The following is a 20,501-nucleotide window of genomic DNA, read 5'->3' as shown; positions in this document are numbered from 1 at the left end:
TTTGCATAATGTACCCACATTGTGAGACTGAATGAACAAGATTAATACTTTCATAAAATTGTATTTTATCTAAACTTCTTAAAATTATCATTTTGAAACAATAAGCAATACATAATGAGATTGACATTATATAAAGTCTTAGCTGACCAATTTAGATTTAATCTAAGGGGTACTTTACTGTACCTTGGCAGATCTCATCAAATGAAGAGAATGGAATCCAGATGTTGGTGGCTTTTTTTCATTTAAAACTGGTCTAAGATATCTGAAATCATTGGTGCACAGTAACAGAGAGAGTACCTCACCTTATGGGTCCTATAGCAGTGTATCACTGATTCTCAGTTTGTATCATCAAAACATCTGGGATGTCTCTCTATCTCTTGAGCCTCCTGATCTCTCTGATGTAACAGTGTATGCTGAAGGCTTTATAGTAGCCCTCTCTGGGGCTAAAACAAGAGTAGTTCCTCAAAGCCAATTGTAATCGTTATTGCTGCTCACCAAATACGTCTCACACTCTGCCTTCCAGCCATGTGATACAGATGTACTTCCTCGCTCTCTGTGGTTGAGTATGTCTGAGTTCCCGCCAGTGAATTGTATCACTTCCAAGTTTGGCATATATTGCTCATGTGAGACTCTTCACAGCTGTATTTTTCACTTGCCATAGTATCAACTAGTGGCTGCCCATCAGCCGTGTCCAGGAGGGCAGGCAACGCCAACCGCTGAGCAGTGTCCCCAAAGTGTCTCTTGTTGCATGTGTAATTTGAACAAGAAATATACCCTTTTGTGTTTCAATCCACTGAGATCTGAAGATTGTTTCTGCAGCATAATCTATATTCTATTTAATGCATTACACCATCCAGAAAAAGATTCTGAGGATGGTAGTAATCACAGAGGAACTGAATGAAATTATCTATGGTTCCAGCCATCAGAGAAGACATGTGAGCAACAGTTCCCTCTGAGTTGACTCATACATTTAACCCTTTTAACATCAACAAGTTCAAAAAACTTTTTTGTTGAGAAGTTGCCTTACCATATCTAGCTACAAAAATCCATAAAAACCAAGCAATCCCAAAGAAAGGCAGTGCCAAAGAATGCTCAAACTACTGCATAACTGCACTCATCTCACACACTAGTAAAGTAATGCTCAAAATTCTCCAAGCCAGGCTTCAACAGTGCATGAACCGTGAACTTCCAGAGGTTCAAGCTGGTTTTAGAAAAGGCAGAGGAACCAGAGATCAAATTGCCAACATCCGTTGGATCATCAAAAAAGCAAGAGAGTTCCAGAAAAACATCTATTTCTGCTTTATTGACTATGCCAAAGCCTTTGACTGTGTGGATCACAACAAACTGTGGAAAATTCTGAAAGAGATGGGAATACCAGACCACCTGACCTGCCTCTTCAGAAACCTATATGCAGGTCAGGAAGCAACAGTTAGAACTGGACATGAAACAACAGACTGGTTCCAAATAGGAAAAGGAGTTCGTCAAGGCTGTATACTGTCACCCTGCTTATTTAACTTATATGCAGAGTACATCGTGAGAAACACTGGGCTGGATGAAGCAAAAGCTGGAATCAAGATTGCCGGGAGAAATATCAATAACCTCAGATATGCAGATGACACCACCCTTATGGCAGAAAGTGAAGAGGAACTAAAAAGCCTCTTGATGAAAGTGAAAGAGTAGACTGAAAAAGTTGGCTTAAAGCTCAACATTCAGAAAATTAAGATCAGGGCATCCGGTCCCATCACTTCATGGCAAATAGGGAAACACTGGAAACAGTGGCTGACTTTATTTTTTTGGGCTCCAAAATCACTGCAGATGGTAACTGCAGCCATGAAATTAAAAGACGCTTACTCCTTGGAAGGAAAGTTATGACCAAACTAGATAGCATATTGAAAAGTAGAGACATTACTTTGCCAACAAAGGTCCATCTAGTCAAGGCTATGGTTTTTTCCACTGGTCATGTATGGATGTGAGAGTTGGACTGTGAAGGAAGCTGAGTGCCGAAGAATTGATGCTTTTGAACTGTGGTGTTGGAGAAGACTCTTGAGAGTCCCTTGGACTGCAAGGAGATCCAGCCAGTCCATTCTGAAGGAGATCAGTCCTGGGTGTTCTTTGGAAGGACTGATGCTGAAGCTGAAACTCCAATACTTTGGCCACCTAATGTGAAAAGCTGACTCATTTGAAAAAACCCTAATGCTGGGAAAGATTGAAGGTAGGAGGAGAAGGGAACGACAAAAGATGAGATGGTTGGATGGCATCACCGACTCAATGGACACGAGTTTGGGTAGACTCCGGGAGCTGGTGATGGACAGGGAAGCCTGGCATGCTGCGGTCCATGGAATCAGAGTCGGACACAACTGAGCGACTCAACTGAACTGAAACCAAGCAATCCTATTTTTCAGTGACTTCAGGCCCTATCACCTGGTGGCTCAGAGGTTAGTTAAAGCATCTGCCTCCAATGCGGGAGACCGGGGTTTGATCCTTGGATCCCCTGGAGAAGGAAATAGTAACCCACTCCAGTATTCTTGCCTGGAGAATCCCATGGACGGAGAAGCCTGGTAGGCTATAGTCCATGGGGTCGCAAAGAGTCGGACACAACTGAGCAACTTCACTTTCTCTCTTTCTTTTCAGGCCCTATCAAACTTACTGCAAGTTCTGTATTTACATTCCCCACATAACTGGCTCCACCATGTGGTATTCAGAAGAAATAACATTATAGGATTGTAAAAGCAAGGTCACGTATCCAATAATACCATATATGCCTTGAGTGGGGACTGCACATGATTAAAAAAAATTACATCCAGCTTACTAGGGCATTAAGTCAAAAGTAAGGGGGAAAATGTTTCTGTCACCTGAACCAGGAAATGCAGCAGTAGGGAGTGAGGCTTGATCATTTGTTATTCAATTATGTAAATAATATTTACTGAGCTATTCTATGTACCATAATTTATTATGGGCACCGGGGATATAGCGGTGGACAAGACAGAAGTTACTGCCTTAGTTGGAAAGGCAGACAATGGAGCAATTTAACAAAGTAACATTTACCACAATGTTGGATGTGATAAGTGCTATAAACCAAAATAAATCTGAGTTAGGGCATAGAAAGTGATGCTGAGGGGTTCCTTTAAATAAGGTTGACAGAAATAAAGACAAACAATTCACATTTAGCTCTCCCAAAGTTCATTTAGATCATTTCAGTCACTCAGTCGTGTCTGACTCTTTGTGACCCCATGGACTGCAGCACGCCAGGCTTCCCTGTCCATCACCAACTCCCAGAGCTTACTCAAACTCCTGTCCATCGACTCAGTGATACCATACAACCATCTCACCCTCTGTCGTCCCCTTCTCTGTCCACCTTCAACCTTTCCCAGCATCAGTGTCTTTTCCAATGAGTCAGTTCTTCGCATCAGGTGGCTGAAGTATTGGAGTTTCAGCTTTAGCATCAGTCCTTGCAATGAATATTCAGGACTGATTTCCTTTAGGATTGACTGGTTGGATCTCTTTACAGTCCAAGGGATTCTCAAGAGTCTTCTCCAACACCACAGTTAAAAAGCATTAATTCTTCAGTGCTCAGATTTCTTTATATCCCAACTCTCACATCCATACATGACTACTGGAAAAACCATAGCTTTGATTAGATGGACCTTTGTTGGCAAAGTAATGTCTCTGCTTTTGAATATGCTATCTAGGTTGGTCATAGCTTTCCTTCCAAGGAGCAACTGTCTTTTAATTTCATGGCTGCAGTCACCATCTGCAGTGATTTTGGAGCCCCCCAAAATAAAGTCTCTCACCGTTTTCATTGTTTCCCCAACTATTTACCATGAAGGGATGGGACCAGATGCCATGATCTTAAGTTTTCTGAATGTTGAATTTTAAGCCAACTTTTTCACTCTCTTCTTTCACTTTCATCAAGAGACTCTTTAGTTCTTTGCTTTCTGCTATAAGGATGGTGTCATCTGCATATCTGAGGTTATTGATATTTCTCCTGACAATCTTGATTCCAACTTGTGCTTCATCCAGCCCAGTGTTTCTCACGATGTACTCTGCATATAAGTTAAATAAGCAGGGTGACAGTATACAGCCTTGACGAACTCCTTTTCCTATTTGGAACCAGTCTGTTGTTTCATGTCCAGTTCTAACTGTTGCTTCCTGACCTGCATATAGGTTTCTCAAGAGGCAGGTCAGGTGGTCTGGTATTCCTATCTCTTTCAGAATTTTCCACAGTTTGTTGTGATCCACACAGTCAAAGGCTTTGGCATAGTCAATAAAGCAGATGTTTTTCTAGAACTCTCTTGCTTTTTTGATGATCCAACGGATGTTGGCAATTTGATCTCTGGTTCCTCTGCCTTTTCTAAAACCAGATTGAACATCTGGAAGTTCACAGTTCACATACTGTTGAAGCCTGGCTTGGAGAATTTTGAGCATTACTTTGCTAGAGTGTGAGATGAGTGCAATTGCGCAGTAGTTTGAGCATTCTTTGGCATTTCCTTTCTTTGGGATTGGAATGAAAGCTGACCTTTCCAGTCCTGTGGCCACTGCTGAGTTTTCCAATATATATATTATATATGTGTTATATTATGAAGTACAACCACTTATAAATATGTGATCACTTATAGACATAAGAATCTAATTAAGTCTTTAGCCCTAATTCCAAGTTATAGAAATGACACTATAATAAGTTAATCAAACACATTCAGGATATCAGATCAGATCAGATCAGTTGCTCAGTCGTGTCCGACTCTTTGCAATCCCATGAATCGCAGCATGCCAGGCCTCCTTGTCCATCACCAACTCCCGGAGTTCACTGAGACTCACATGCATCGAGTCAGTGATGCCATCCAGCCATCTCATCCTCTGTCGTCCCCTTCTCCTCCTGCCCCCAATCCCTCCCAGCATCAGGGTCTTTTCCAATGAGTCAACTCTTTGCATGAGGTGGCCAAAGTACTGGAGTTTCAGCTTTAGCATCAGTCCTTCCAAAGAAATCCCAGGGCTGATCTCCTTCAGAATGGATATGGCATATGGTATATGTCTACTATCCTAGACTCCTCAAAATTGAAATGTCATAAAAAGGGTGATTCCTAAAAATTTTAAAAAGACTTAAAAGACATAATAGTCAAATACAATGTGTGAATCTTGATTGACTCTCAGTTCAAAAAGATAATTTTAAGACAATTGGTAGAATTTTAAATTTTGTTTTAAATATTGGATGATATGGAATTATTGCTAATGTTCTTATTTGGGGGCAATGCATGTTGAAAAAGTATTTGAAGTCTGAAGCTTACTTTCAAATGGTTTAGATAAAAACTATGTATGTGTGTGTGTAAAGAGAGAAAAGGAAAAAGAGATGACAAAATGTTAATGTTTGATGAATCTAAGGCAAAAGTATATAGTTGTGTATCATAAACTCCTAGAGAAATCATAGGGGGTAATCTCCTTGACATTGGTGTTGGGAAAGATTTTTTTTGGATTTGACACTAAAGCAAAGGCAACAAAAGCAAAAATTAAGTGGTACTACAACAAAAATGCTTCTGTGTAGTAAAGGAAACAATTACCAAAGTGCAACTTGTGGAATGGGAGAAAATATTTACCGTACATCTGACAGGGGTTTAATATTCAAGACATACAGAATCCATACAGCTCAACAGCAAAAACAAAACAAAGCCAAATAACTCAATTTAAAACTGGGCAAAGGATCTGAAAAGACATTTTTTCAAGAAAAGATACATAAACAGCCAACATGTACTAGAAAAAGTGCTCAATATCACTAATCATCAGGTAAACTAAAAAATAAAGCCTAACACTTGTGAGGATGTTTATTATCAGAAAGTCAAAAGGTAAACAAACTGGCGAGAATGTGAAGAAAAGAGAACTCTTGTGCACTGCTGGTGGGAATATAAATTGGGGTACAGCCATTACGGAAAACAGAATAGAGGTTCCTCAAGAAATTAAAAATAGAACTAACATATGATGGAGCAATCCACCTCTGGATACATATATCCAAGGAAGATGAAAATGAAATCATTATTCAAAATGATATCTGTACTTCCATGTTCATTGCAGCATTATTCACAGTAATCAAGATATGGAAACGAATTAAATGTCTGTTAACAGATGAATGAAGATATGGTATATACATATATATGTGTGTGTAGTATATTTATATAATGGAATATTGTTCATCCTTAAAAAAAGAAGGAAATCCTGTCATGTGCTACAACCTGAATGAATATGATGCTATGTGAAATAAGCCAAAGAAAGACAAATACTTCCTGGTATCAGTAATATGTAGAATTCCATCACACCCACCCCGCTCTCCACCCGCAAACAAAAACATGTTGAACTCACCGGGAACTGGATTGTAGCATCGGTAAGGATAAAAGCTAGTGAGATTAAGACAAAAACCTAGAATCCCTACCATACAACCTTAAATGACCAAAATCTTCGATTAAACAACCCAACACAATAGGGATAGATCAGCTATATTCAGTAACACCAACAGAATTTACTGGGATAGCAGATCTGCCAATTTACTTCATCTGTATCTAACGTAATTTGTAACGAAAAATTTAAAGATTGCTCAGACCAAAAGTGACCCAGTGCATCCAGCCTTCCAAACATCTCCAAGAAGCCAGACACACAAGTAAAGCAATGTTGTATCAACTTGGCCTTCAGCTAAATATCCCCAACTGACTTCAGTCAACACTACATGGAGCAGACAAACCAAGCCAAACCCTGCCCAAGTGTATGAGTGAAGTAAGTAACTGTTGTTATCTTTAAGTGACTCAATTTTGGGTTTGTTAAATGGTAATAAATAACTTTTAGCATTACTTCAGTCAGCTTTGAGAGTGTCCTTGCATTCTGCCCTAAGAATATGTTTCAGGATACTCTTGTCTTCTGTATAGAACTGGAATTGCCCCCAACGCCCGGCTCTTTTTATTGAGAAAACATACACAAAGACCATAGTTTAAGTATCAAGATTTTCTTTTTTTGAAGAAATCAAACATTACAGTCACCTTCCACTCCCTTCCTCCCCAGATAGTTGCCACTATCATGCATTTAGTGCCTTATTAATCTCTTGCATTTTAGAAGTTTTACAATTTATTTATATTTTCACAAACAATAAATAACACTGCATTTCATTGATTCTAAGTCAAACATTCCCCATCTATTTTTAAAACCATTGGAGATGTATCTTATAACAGATAGTGTAACTAGAAAGTGAATAGTGTAACTGGTTGCATTTTTCTTTTTTAGTAATATGTGCCTTTAAAAAATTTTTTATTTTGCATTGGGATATAGCTGATTAATAATGTTATAATTGTTTCAGGTGAATGGCAAAGGGACTCAGTCATACAAACACATGTATCCATTCTCCCACAAACTCCTCTCCCATCCAGGCTGCCAATTATGTGCCTTATTGATCTTATTTTCTATAAGCTGCTTTATACTTTATAAAAATTTAAGCACTTATTTTTCTGCAAATTACTCTTCCTGCTAAATATTTTAGCAAGCTTTGTTTAGGTATAATTTGCATTAAAATATATAATTTACATATAATAAAATGTACCCATTTTAAGTACAGTTTGATGAGTCATGATAGCTGTATAAAGCTAATTTTCCATTATTGAGATATAAGCATTATTTATATATTCCAAATACAGGCCCTCTGTCAGATAATATGTATTACAAATAGTTTTCCCCAACCTGTGACCTGACTTTTCATTTCCTTGCTGCTGTCTTTCAAAGAGCAGAAGTATTAATTTTAATTAATTCCAATTAATAATTTTCTTTCACAATTCACTAAAAAATCTTTCTCTATCCCAAGACAGTAATTTCTATTTCTTTCCAGAATTTCTAGAGTATTAGCTTTTGTAAAATCTATGATCCATTTCACAATCTAAATTTTGTACTAAAATTATGTATCGTGTAAGGCAAAAGATGAGGTTATTTACTATGTGAATATATAGTTATTCTATGTTAAGACTTTTCTCATTAAATAACCATGGCACCTTTGTCAAAATCAATTGTGCAATATGCATGGGTCCATTTTCAAACTATTCTGTCCGCTGGCCCCTAACATTTCTTATAAAACAGGTCTTCCGGCAACAAATTCTATGATCTTTTCCTTGTCTGAAAGTCTTTTCTCACCTTTTCTGAAGGACATATTTCCTGAATATGGAATTCCAGGTCAACAGGTTATTTCTTTCTTTCAAAGATACCATGCCAAGGCCTCTAACTTGCAGAGTTTAAGAAAAGAAATATAGTCACTCTCTGTATGGAATGGTTGTTTTTTCTTCTCCAGCTGCTTTTCTAATTTTCTCTAGTTTTCAATACTTTGATTATGATGTACTTTAGTTTTCTTTATGTGTGTCCCTGATGGTTGAATTTCTTGGATCTCTGGGTTTATAATTTTCATAATTAGGAAAACTTTCAGACATTGTTTTTACATTGTTTTTGTCTGCCTTATCCCATCTTCTAGGAGTCTAAATACAAGTATGTTAGAAAGACTTGATGTTATTTCATAGGGGACTAAGGCACTGTTCTATTTTCTTTTTCTCTTTGTGCTTTAGTCAGGTTCACTGATTTTTAGTTCTGCAGTGACCCATCTGCTGTAATTTCATCTGTTCTTTCTCACCTAGCTAGTGAACAAAGAGGTAATCAAATAGCAGCAGTGACTTTTTAAAAGTAAATCTTTCTCATACTTGAATTATTGGTATAAGTGTATTAACCACAAATAAAATATTTCAGGACTATGAATTTAGAAAAGTAAATTTTCTTTACTGCCTGTAAAATTAGTTTGTGTATATATACATATACATGTAACATGAGAAATGACACTGAATATGACACCAGTGACGGGCTGTTGTAATTTTTTTTACTTTGACTTTTACAGAAAGTGATGACAATCTATGGAAAATGTTTTATTGTATCATGCTTATTTACTACAAGGAACATTTTATAATAATACAAAAGTAATCCACAAACTTGATTAAGTGAAGATCAATTGATCTGAAAATTTTTTCTTCCTTAGTCTTTCACAGTAATTGCCAAAAGTTCAATAAGCTGCTTTTTCCAAGAACAGTTATTCTAATAACTTTGGGTGTTCAATCCGTGCAATGGTCCAGTCAGGCTTTACTCCTTGTGTAAACTCTCTCTGAAATCTAAGGAAACGTTATAAACAATGTGTATCCTGTATCAGTTCAAAAACTTCCTGGATCACTATGTAATTTGCAAGTACATAGTTGAGGCAGTTTTTAGCAAAAAGCTAACAGATAATGGTAAATAAAAATCAAAAGTTTAACCTACCAATTTGATCACAAAAAATATCCCCACAAAAATTAGAAGTGCATTCTCAACTGAGTATTTTTAATAGACAGATCTATATACACTCCAATATCTGCCAGTCCGCGAGAGAAACGTGTTTTTCTGCTAAGTACTAGCTATAATATATGCCTAATATGAGGAGAAAAAAACTGGACTACGCTGATAAAACAGCACTTCCATGGAGGTTGGTTATGTGATTAGATTTACTCACAGCTGGCACTAAGTTCATTCTTGAAAATAGCAGTCTTTATTACCTGCCTGTGATCTTAGTAGGGACTATCAGAACAACCAAAGGTTAGTGTTGATTATAGTGTTCTAAATGATATCTTTAAAAAGAGACAATTGAGTAGATTTAAATTAAATAAGTACTTAAATATATAGAATATTTTGGGCAATTACAAATAAAGCAAAATTCCACACAGGAAAAAAGAAATGGAAAAAAAAAAAAAAAAAAAGCACATTTCCTTCAAGAAGTGAAAAAATGAAGATACAATTCTCTTTACCTTAGTGAAACAGGATACATTTTCTTTCTTAGGTCATTTTGGGGTTTTGTTCATTGTTTTAAAGCAAATTTGTATAACTTTAATGACGTAAAAGTATTCTTTTAAACAGATACTAAAGTATATCTCCACTGACTCTCTTGAATTGTTCACTGTTCCAAATTTTATTCACATAATAATACACTACAGTGTCTCATTTGAATAAGTTGCTAACCTCCCATTAGATAGTACCTCCTTAAGGGCAGGAACCCTTCAATTCTGTGTCTGAACTCTCACCAGAGTACCTGGTAAAGAGGAGATGGTCAATAATTATCTAGTGAGTGCATGGTCCATGTGCCAATTACAGCATATTTTATTTTCCAAAGATGGTCATAACTACATTTCACGTGCTCTTCTGCCCCATGAAGAGGTGGAGTATCTCCATGTCCTTCACTGTGCAGATCCTGTGACTGTTTGGACCAGCAAACCATGCAGAAGTGAGGCTGTTCCAATCCTGGGCATAGCCCTTTTCCTGGAGGGCTACATCTAGCATCTTCTGTCTTTTGGAAGCCAACCACCATGTAAAACACGTGACTATCTTAACACCTCCACAAGCCCAAGCTACAAAGAGAGGCCTTGGAGAATGAGACATTATGTGGAGAAGCCAAGGAGCATCCTGGTGCTGCCCTATGAGTGAGGAAGCCCATTGTGGAAATGAATCCCTGGCTCCTACCATCCCAGTTGATGCCAGGTAAAGCAGAGAAAACCCCACAGCTGAGCCTTTCCAAAATTCCAGAGCAGTAGAAAAGCAGGCAAAATGAGTGGCTGTTTGTTGTCACCGAGTTTTGGAGTGGTTTGTAATGTAGCAATAGACAGCTGAAACACTGTTAAATTAAGTTCAGCAATATTACTGCTTCCTAATTTCTGAACGCTCCTGTTTTGTGGCCAGTATGTCTTTATAACTACCTCTCTTCATAGATACTTGTCAAATTTCAATTTTTTCTTCCTAAAGCTCCCTTTAGTTTTCATGTCTGCATACTACCTTCCATTTCTTAAAGAAAGGAAACAATAAATGTGATTAGACTTACTCATAGCTTGCACTAAGAAGTTGTTTAGTTTCCACGTTCTGATCCCCCAACTTAACCTGGAACACACGGGCTCCACTTATGGCTTCACTGGGGATGTTGGCACTGGTTAGATACCAAAAGCACATCAGGATGTTAACAAACTTCCTTCCTTAGAGAAAAAACATACACACATACAGATACAAATGACAATAATCTATCATCCTTATATCCAAAATGAAATTAGCAATTGGCAGTAATTATACAGTCATTACAGATCAAATTTTGTGCTCATTCTAACTTAAGGTACCTGTATTGACACCTTTTATTTTTAGAAAATTCTCTTGGGGTTTACGACGTATTTGCCTCCCTCTCTGTAACACAGTATAAGAGCTACTATTTACTGAGCAGGTACTTATTGCCCAACCGTACTATGTGGATTCTTTTCCATTTGTGGGATTTTCTAAAATTATGATAACAGGTATCTATTGTCAAGCCAAAAAACAGTAGGGGGAAAAACACATTTTTTTGGTGCTAACTTAACCCCAACTGCCAGAAAGAAAAAAACACTTCTCGTCTACTCTAATTCACTTTATATGCCCAGTGATTATGAGAATGTCCTGTGCAAAAACCAGGCAGTGACCATGATGCTAAGATGCAATTTGAAATACTAGGGAGAAGAAAATATTTATCATTAAAAGTACCTTTCTGAATGTTTCAAATTAACATGTATGTGAAAATATTTTCACTGTTAAAGAGTTCTCAATCAGAACTGCCTTAGCAAGTGTGTGAGCAAAGGCTAGATTTCCTATGTGCCTAGCACATAATACATATGTGTATATTTGTAGAAGGAATAAGTAAGTCACTGAGTTTTCAGGAATGCTATTGTGAAAATAGGACAAGGAAAAGAACAAGATAAATGCAAAAGTTCCTTTCAATTATTTTCACTGTCTCCAAATAAATCCAATTGGGAGTTCTGAGTTAATGTTACTCTTAAAACAGTCTTTAGCTAACAGTATTTACTTTTTCTTTTACTTTTTACTTCTACTTAACATACAGCTGGACACTTAAAATACTGTATTGTTTCCTTTAAGTTAGGAAATCTGAAACACAAATATTTTCACTTTGACATAGGAGCAGCTTGTCTTGGGCAATTTTCATTAACTTAAGTGACAATGTTCTCTTCTATGAATTAAACAGCATTAGGGAAAAGTTCTTTTTTTAAAATTAATCTTTTTATTTTGTAATGGGGTATAGCTGATTAACAAACAATGTTGTGACAGTTTCAGGTGAACAGCAAAGGGACTCACCCACGCCTATACATGTATCCATTCTCCCCCAAACCCTCCTCCCATCCAGGCTGCCACATAACACTGAGTAGAGTTCCAGGTGCTACACACTAGGACCTTGTTGGTTATCCCATTTTAAAAACAGCAATGTGTACATGACCATCCCAAATTTCTAGATAGAAAGGCATTCAAAACAATTACCATACCCCAAGTCTTCCAGAGCAAGGTCTTTAAAGAATGAATAAATTATTTTCTCTGTAGTTCTATAAATATCCACTTGTACCAACAAAATGCCACTATCCCATGATCTTTCACTAGTTTAGCTTATCTGGACAACTGTGGGCCATTTAAAATTGACTATGCTCCAGGATTACCTTTCTCATCATAGTAAATGGAGATGTCTCCTGTTGATGTGTACACAATTTCATCTATGTCAGCAGCAAGAGCATTTTTATGGTTGTCAGGTAGTGAAGTAACCTTTTCTTTCAATACACGTAGAGTCTAAGTATGGAAAAAGCAAACCAGAGTTCACTTGTTGAACTGTCAAAAGCTTTTCAAAAAGTTGAGTGAATTCTTCATGGAATGTATTTTGTAAAACTATTTTTAAATTTACAGCCATACGTATTCACTTTCAAAAGCAAGGCTGAGAGGCATCTGATTCTTCAGTTAGATAACTCCTAATAGAACATTCTATGTAAGAACTGAAAGACAGCATATTCACTTATGCCTTAAGTAGCAAGTCATTCTATGCTTTTTAAGACCCCGAGTACTCCAAAGGCAAGATAGAGGGACTCTACTTTGGGTGACGGCATACATGTTATTTTAAAGCATAAATAAGGACAATGCATATCATTCTAATGAAAGAAAATAATACACGTTAATAATTATTTTTAAAGGAAAATTAAAGTATACTTTACCTCTTTGGCCACAAGTTCTTCCAATAGATCAAACTTACACTGTGACAGCAATTTGGACACATGAGCAAAAGCCTTGAAAAGAAACGAAAAGTGGGGGAAGGGTGGTGATTATTATTTTAAGATACCATGCGAAATACCATACAATGTACAATGCTCATACTTCAAAGGCTAAGTATAACAAAGACTATTTTATGATAAAGGCAATAAACATTATCAACACTAAGATATCGATGGTTAGGCATGACTCCTTCAAAGTTGTTGACTTTTCTTATGCAGCCTTTCCACACGCACAATAGTAAGTGGGCAGATTGCTAATGATGTATGCACTCCAAGGACCTGAGAAAAGAATGTGTGTGGTGTATATACTAGGTTCTCAATAAAAAAATCTTCTATATAGTTCCTTTTAAAATAACAATGAAGTAATCAGCCATCCTGACTGTCATATGATCATCCTCTGAATCCTGAATACATAGCAGCACAACCTAAATCTGTACCTAAGTACAACCTAAGTCTGTACCTAAGTACTAAGCAGTACAATCTAAGTACTGGGAGTCTGGAGATCTGGACTGCAGCTGACCCTCATTAAGATAGATAGTGAAAGTGTTAGCCGCTCAGTCCTATCCAACTCTTTGTGATTTCATGGACTGTAGGCTGCCAGGCTCCTGTGTCTGTAGAATTCTCCAGGCAAGAATACTGGAGTGGACTGCCATTCCCTTCTCCAGGGGATCATCCTGACTCAGGGACTGAATGCGGGTCTCCCGCATTGCGGGCAGATTCTTTACAGTCTGAGCTAACTCTTCAGACAGATCTAAAACAGATATGGCATTGGTAAAGTGGGAGAAAAGATAATGAGTTTGGACAGTCTAATGCAGTAGACTTCAACTTTGAAGTACAAGATCCCACTTTGAAGTGGGAGACAGTCAACTGCAATCCTCCACACTACTAGTAATGAGGAATGGAGCTGTGCATTAAGACTCTACCTGTTTTCAAGGAGCTTCCTGTCTACTTGAGGAGAGAGCCAAGAAGATGGACAAATCCAAGAATTATGACAGGAATAAGAACAAGATGATTTTCGGAGAATACAGGTGAGAACTTACACTATCTGGGTGGACAATAAGGGGGCTTCCTAAAGGAAGAACCATCTAAGAAGAAATTTGAAGAACTAATGAGAGAAAGAGGATGCAAAGGTGTGTCAGATAGACAACTCTCATAACTGTTATGGGCTGGATTGGGTTTTCCAAATTGAAGCCCTAACTCCCAGCACCTCAGAAGGTAACTATATTTGGAGACAGGGCTTTTAAAGAGGTGATGACGTCAAATGAGGGTGGGCCCTAGTCCAATTTGACTGATGTGCTTACAAGAGGATTAGTGGACACACATGGAGATACCAGGGACACATGAGCATAGAGGGGAAAAAAAAACATGTGAGGACACAGAAAGAAAATGATCATCTACAAGCAAAGGACAGAGGCCACAGAAGAAACCAAACTTGCCAACACCTCGTTCTCGGACTTTCAGCTTCCAGAAATGCAACAAAATAAAGTTTTATGGTTTAAGCAACCCAGACTGATATATTTTGTTATGGCAGCCCTAACAACAATGGCCAGGAAGCAACAGTTAGAACTGGACATGGAACAACAGACTGGTTCCAAATAGGAAAAGGAGTACGTCAAGGCTGTATATTGTCACCCTGCTTATTCAATTCATATGCAGAGTACATCATGTGAAATGCTGGGCTGGATGAAGCACAAGCTGGAGTTAAGACTGCCTGGAGAAATTTCAATAACCTCAGATATGCAGATGACACTACCCTTATAGCAGAAAGTGAAGAACTAAAGAGCCTCTGGACGAAAGTGAAAGAGGAGAGTGAAAAAGTTGGCTTAAAATTCAACATTCGGAAAACTAAGATCATGGCAACTGGTCCCATCACTTCATGGCAAATAGATGGGGAAACAATGAAAACAGTGAGGACTTTATTTTGGGGGGGCTCCAAAATCACTGCAGATGGTGACTGCAGCCGTGAAATTAAAAGGCTTGCTCCTCGAAAGTAAAGTTATGACCAACCTAGACAGCATATTAAAAAGCAGAGACATTCCTTTACTAACAAAGGTCCATCTAGTCAAAGCTATGGTTTTTCCACTAGTCATGTATGGATGTGAGAGTTGGACTATAAAGAAAGCTGAGCACCAAAGAATTGATGCTTTTGAACTGTGGTGTTGGAGAAGACTCTTGGGGGTCCCTTTGACTGCAAGGAGATCCAACCAGTCCATTCTAAAGGAAATCAGTCCTGAATATTCATTGGAAGGACTTATGCTGAAGCTGAAACTCCAATACTTTGGCCACCTGATACGAAGAACTGACTCAATGGAAAAGACCTTGATGCTGGGAAAGACTGAAGGCAGGACGAGAAGGGGACGACAGACGATGAGATGGTTGGATGGTATCACCGACTCAATGAACATGAGTTTGAATAAACTCCAGGAGTTGGTGATGGACAGGGAGGCCTGGCATGCTACAGTCCACAGGGTCACAAAGAGTCGGAGCGACTGAATTGAACTGAATATAATAATGGAGTTGAATTTTGAGAAAAAGCACACTTCCAAATGGTCTCAATGATTCCTTGCAAACATTTTAGATGCTCTCAGGGTTCAGAAACAACCTATGTATTATAGTAAGCCTTTGTGTGTGGAAGATGGGTGAAATTTGTTTAGAAGTAACAGACATCACGGAAAAGGAGTACATCAAGGCTGTATATGGCACCCCACTGCAGTACTCTTGCCTGGAAAATCCCATGGACGGAGGGGCCTGGTAGGCTGCAGTCCATGGGGTCGCTGAGAGTCGGACACAACTGAGCGACTTCACTTTCACTTTTCACTTTCATGCATTGGAGAAGGAAATGGCAACCCACTCCAGCGTTCTTGCCTGAAGAATCCCAGGGACGGGGGAGCCTGGTGGGCTGCCATCTATGGGGTCACACAGAGTCGGACACGACTGAGGCGACTTAGTAGTAGTAGTAGTAAGGCTGTATAATGTCATCCTGCTTATCTAACTTATATGCAGAGTATATCATGAGATATGCTGGGCTGGATGAAGCACAAGCTGGAATCAAGATTGCCAGGAGAAATACCAATAACCTCAGATATGCAGATGACACCACTCTTATGGCAGAAAGTGAAGAACTAAAAAGCCTCTTGATGAAAGTGAAAGAGGAGAGTGAAAAAGTTGGCTTAAAGCTCAACATTCAGAAAACGAAGATCATGGCATCCGGTCCCATCACTTCATGGCAAATAGATGGGGAAACAGTGGAAACAGTGTCAAACTTTATTTTCTGGGGCTCCAAAATCACTGCAGATGGTGACTGTAGCCATGAAATTAAAAGACGCTTATCTTGGAAGGAAAGTTATGACCAACCTAGATAGCATATTGAAAAGCAGAGATATTACTTTGCCAATAAAGGTCTGTCTAGTCAAGAATATGGTTTTTCCAGTGGTCATGTATGGATGTCAGAGGTGGACTGTGAAGAAAGCTGAGGGCTGAAGAATTGATGCTTTTGAACTGTGGTGTTGGAGAAGACTCTTGAGAGTCCCCTGGATTGCAAGGAGATCAAACCAGTCAATCCTAAAGGAAGTCAGTCCTGAATATTAATTGGAAGGACTGATGCTGAAGCTCAAACTCCAATACTTTGGCCACCTCATGCGAAGAGTTGATTCATTGGAAAAGACCCTGAGGCTGGGAGGGATTGGGGGCAGGAGGAGAAGGGGACGACAGAGGATGAGATGGTTGGATGGCATCACCGACTCGATGGACATGAGTTTGAGTGAACTCCGGGAGTTGGTGATGGACAGGGAGGCCTGGTGTGCTGCGATTCATGGGGTCGCAAAGAGTCGGACACGACTGAGCCAATGAACTGAATTGAACTGAACAGACATCACAATCATGCTGAAATCCAACCATGATACTCTAGTTTCTGTGGCCAATGATCAAACCTGAGCAAATTATCCTGTAAGGTAATAATGTCCCATTAGGAGGCTGCCCTGATAAACCTTTGATGATATAAGATTTCTTAACCTAACAAGGGACTTCCCTGCTGGCTTAGTGGTAAAGAATCCACCTGTAATGCAGGAGCCATAAGAGGTATGGATTTGATCCCTGGGTTGGGAAGATTCCTGGAGTAGGGCATGGCAACCCACTCCAGTAATCTTGCCTGTAGAATCCCCATGGACAGAGAAGCCTGGTGAGTTACAGTTCATGGGTCGCAAAGAGTTGCACATGACCGAAGTGACTTAGCATGCAGACATGCAACCTAAACAGGCTTCTGGGAAATAGCTTTTTCCTTCATAGAAAAGGCCAAAATATGTAAAAGATATTGCAAAACAAACAGTAAATGGTTAATGTGGTTTGATGGCAGTAACAGGGATAATATCATATGTACTTATCAATGGAAGTAAAGTTTGTGGGGCTAATAAAGCTGTTTAAGGAGAAGGTGATGGCACCCCACTCCAGTACTCTTGCCTGGCAAATCCCATGGATGGAGGAGCCTGGTGGGCTGTAGTCCATGGGGTCACAAAGAGTCGGATACGACTGAGCGACTTCACTTTCCCTTCTCACTTCCACGCATTGGAGAAGGAAATGGCAACCCACTCCAGTGTTCTTGCCTGGAGAATCCCAGGGATGGCAGAGCCTGGTGGGCTGCCGTCTATGGGGTCACACAGAGTCGGACACGACTGAAGTGACTTAGCAGCAGCAGTAGCAGCAAGGACTGTCTATCATTGGACCATCTATTCCTCTGGCTCACATGATGAATAAAAGCTTGCCTAGATTGGTTTAAAATAAGCTACAGGCTATACTGTATAACACAGGGAATATAGCCAATATTTTTAACTATAAATGGAGTGTCATCTTTAAAACCTGTGAATCACTACATTGTATATCTGTAACATTGTATATCTGTAACATTACAATTATACTTTGAGAAAAAAAATTTAAATTATAAAATGTTTTTAAAAAGCTTGCCTAGGTTATACTTAACTATGTCAATTTCTAGTAACTCTGGAGAACGAAGAATGCTTGTAGAATGAGTCACAGAACAATGCACCTCAGCAGTTGCTAGCTATGCATTCTTGAGTTAATCATTTGACCTTTCTAGACTTGATTTTTATCATCTGTAAAAGGGAATTAGACTAGAATAATGAGCATGAAGGTGTCTTTCATGTTCCATGACTGAAAAAGAAAAATGTTAATGAATCACAGAAGGCAATGGCACCCCACTCCAATACTCTTGCCTGGAAAATCCCATGGACGGAGGAGCCTGCAGTCCATGGGGTCGCTAGGAGTTGGACATGACTGAGCGACTTCACTTTCACTTTTTACTTTCATGCATTGGAGAAGGAAATGGCAACCCACTCCAGTGTTCTTGCCTGGAGAATCCCAGGGACGGGGGAGCCTGGTGGGCTGCCGTCTCTGGGATTGCACAGAGTTGGACACAACTGAAGCAACTTAGCAGCAGCAGCAGCAGCATGATCTAACTGACAGCTTGATATTCACATCCCAAGATAATATTCTATAGTTGGGAGGTTAGTTTAAAGGGCAAGTTGAGCCCATGAGAGTAGATAATCTAGCCAATGTTTATGCACCAGATTATTCCCAAGCCCTAGAATTACATCTATGCAAAAGAAGGAAGAGTTGCCTTATGAGATCTAGGTAGGAAGACTTTTCAGCCATGTCGTTTTAAACTCTAGGTGTTAAAAAAACTGGTTTGCTTGATCTGAAAGGTCATGTTAAGCAACCACTGGTTTAATGGAATCTCTAAATATTTGCCATGGATGACCTAACATTCTTTTTGGAAATCAGAATGGCTAAATGCACAAAAATTGACTTAGATGAGGCAAGACTGCATACAGACTGGCTGATGAATGGGTGCAAATACTACTTTATAGCAAGGATGGGGGCTAAAATAGCTCACAGCTGGAGGACCTTTAGGATCAAAGAGTGACTAAAAAGTGTTCCATGCTCCTTTGTGGTCAAAGGAAGTAGAGAGTTAGGCTTGATTCCTGTCCTGTCCATGGGAGGATGACTTCCATTCCTTATTGACACATAAATGAGCAGGAGGTAGACAAGCTCACAAGTCATCTGCAGGAATCCTGAAGGACAGTAGCACCATGCTCATTTACCTCTGCACAAACAAAACATTTTGAGAACTGACAGGAACTGAGATTTATCCCTTATAATGCTATTAACTATGCTTGCTCTTTGCTTTTAAATTTTTTTGTAAAAACACAGATTAGTCAAGAATTGACTCAGGGAAGCAAAAAGCACGAGTTAATATTGACACTGATTATATAAAATTGAAAACATTCAATTTATAACTGACAGATCACATAAATAAGTATAAATGGCTGTGTTTATAGAAATAAACTGAAAAAACTAGAAGTAAATATATCAGTGCCAGCATATAATCAGTATTGGCTTTTTCATTCTTTTTTCATTCAGAAAAAATCACATTTCAGAAGAAATAAAGCCATGGAGCTTTTCAGTGACCGAAATAGGCTTTGAATCCATTTCTATCTGATTCAAAACCTGCAGAGGACAGAAAAAGTAATTAAGGGACTTCAAATTGGTGTCTCCATCAATCCCCTATTCCTCGGAGACAGTGCAAACAGAAGCAGCAGCTTAATTTACAGCAAGTGGCCAGAGGGCTCTGTATTTGAGTCACTACCCACATTTGATCATTTGAGACCCAGTTGAAACCTCATCGCTAAACACTTTTGCGTATCTTAACTGCTGAATTCATGAGAGGTGGATAGGTTACTCCTAGAGAAATAAACCAACCTGCTTCGCTCCTTCTGAGAACTCTGTGATGCTGAACTCTTGGTCGAAATAGGCCCAGATAAGGAAGGAGTAAATTCGAGTCCGAACCCAGTTGATGGGGTTGGAGAACCCCAGAATGATCATTTTGGTTTTCTGACGCTGCTGGGGTTGCTCCTCGGTGCTGTAGGTTCGCCGGGGGCAAGAAGGGAAAGTGGGGAGGGTTGAGGCGACTTCCAGGGGGCTGAGCAAGGGACGCTGAGGACCCCGAGCAGACAGGGCCAAGGCCGCGGAGGCCCAAGAGACTCGAGGAAATGGGGCTGCTCCCGAGCCGAGGCGGCGGCGGCAGAAGTAGCAAAGTCCAGACAATGGGCGCTTCACCTCGGCCGAACTGAGACTCCGGAGCCGGGCGACCCAGCCCGGTAGAGGCCGAGAAAGTAGCAAGCGCGGTAAAAGACGGACGGCCAGCGCCATTTTTGTGACCTTTGTGCTTGCCTGTGCATCATGGAAAGTAAGTCGGTGTGAAACCACCTCAGCGAGGTTCGGAGAAAGAGACTGGAGAGTCGAGTTGGCCTGTTGCTGCCACCTCTAGTGAATTCGCCCCTTCTCTGCTCTCTATCATAC

General features: G+C 39.4%; 1 protein-coding gene across 2 annotated transcripts; it reads right to left on the bottom strand.

Moving 5' to 3' along the window:
- Positions 1-8,895: 8,895 nt before the first annotated feature.
- MAIP1 (matrix AAA peptidase interacting protein 1) lies at positions 8,896-20,501 on the bottom strand. Of its 2 annotated transcripts, none has more exons than XR_008712061.1 (5): positions 19,902-20,501; positions 13,074-13,145; positions 12,531-12,657; positions 10,892-10,993; positions 8,896-9,161 (listed from the first exon to the last, which is right to left on the bottom strand). XR_008712061.1 is itself a non-coding variant. In XM_055573044.1 (5 exons), exons 1-5 carry the CDS (start codon positions 20,349-20,351, stop codon positions 9,083-9,085), a joined length of 876 nt encoding a protein of 291 aa, XP_055429019.1. In that variant the 5' UTR covers positions 20,352-20,501; the 3' UTR covers positions 8,896-9,082. The 2 variants fall into 2 exon arrangements, 1 of the variants encoding a protein (XP_055429019.1); XM_055573044.1 differs by having other exon boundaries at positions 10,892-11,039.

Source organism: Bubalus kerabau, chromosome 3 (assembly GCF_029407905.1).
Source record: "Bubalus kerabau isolate K-KA32 ecotype Philippines breed swamp buffalo chromosome 3, PCC_UOA_SB_1v2, whole genome shotgun sequence".
In the NCBI taxonomy this organism is placed as follows: Eukaryota; Metazoa; Chordata; class Mammalia; order Artiodactyla; family Bovidae; genus Bubalus; species Bubalus kerabau.
This window is presented reverse-complemented; position numbering and strand designations above follow the sequence as displayed.

Excerpts from the sequence above, each read along its gene's own strand:
- MAIP1 (XM_055573044.1), bottom strand. The coding sequence starts at position 20,351 with ATGGCGCTGGCCGTCCGTCTTTTACCGCGCTTGCTACTTTCTCGGCCT. Across the intron at positions 12,658-13,073 it reads AAGAACTTGTGGCCAAAGAG|ACTCTACGTGTATTGAAAGA; the intron begins GTAAAGTATACT and ends TTCCATACTTAG. Across the intron at positions 9,162-10,891 it reads CTTCTTAGTGCAAGCTATGA|ATTTCAGAGAGAGTTTACAC; the intron begins GTAAGTCTAATC and ends ACGTTTCCTTAG.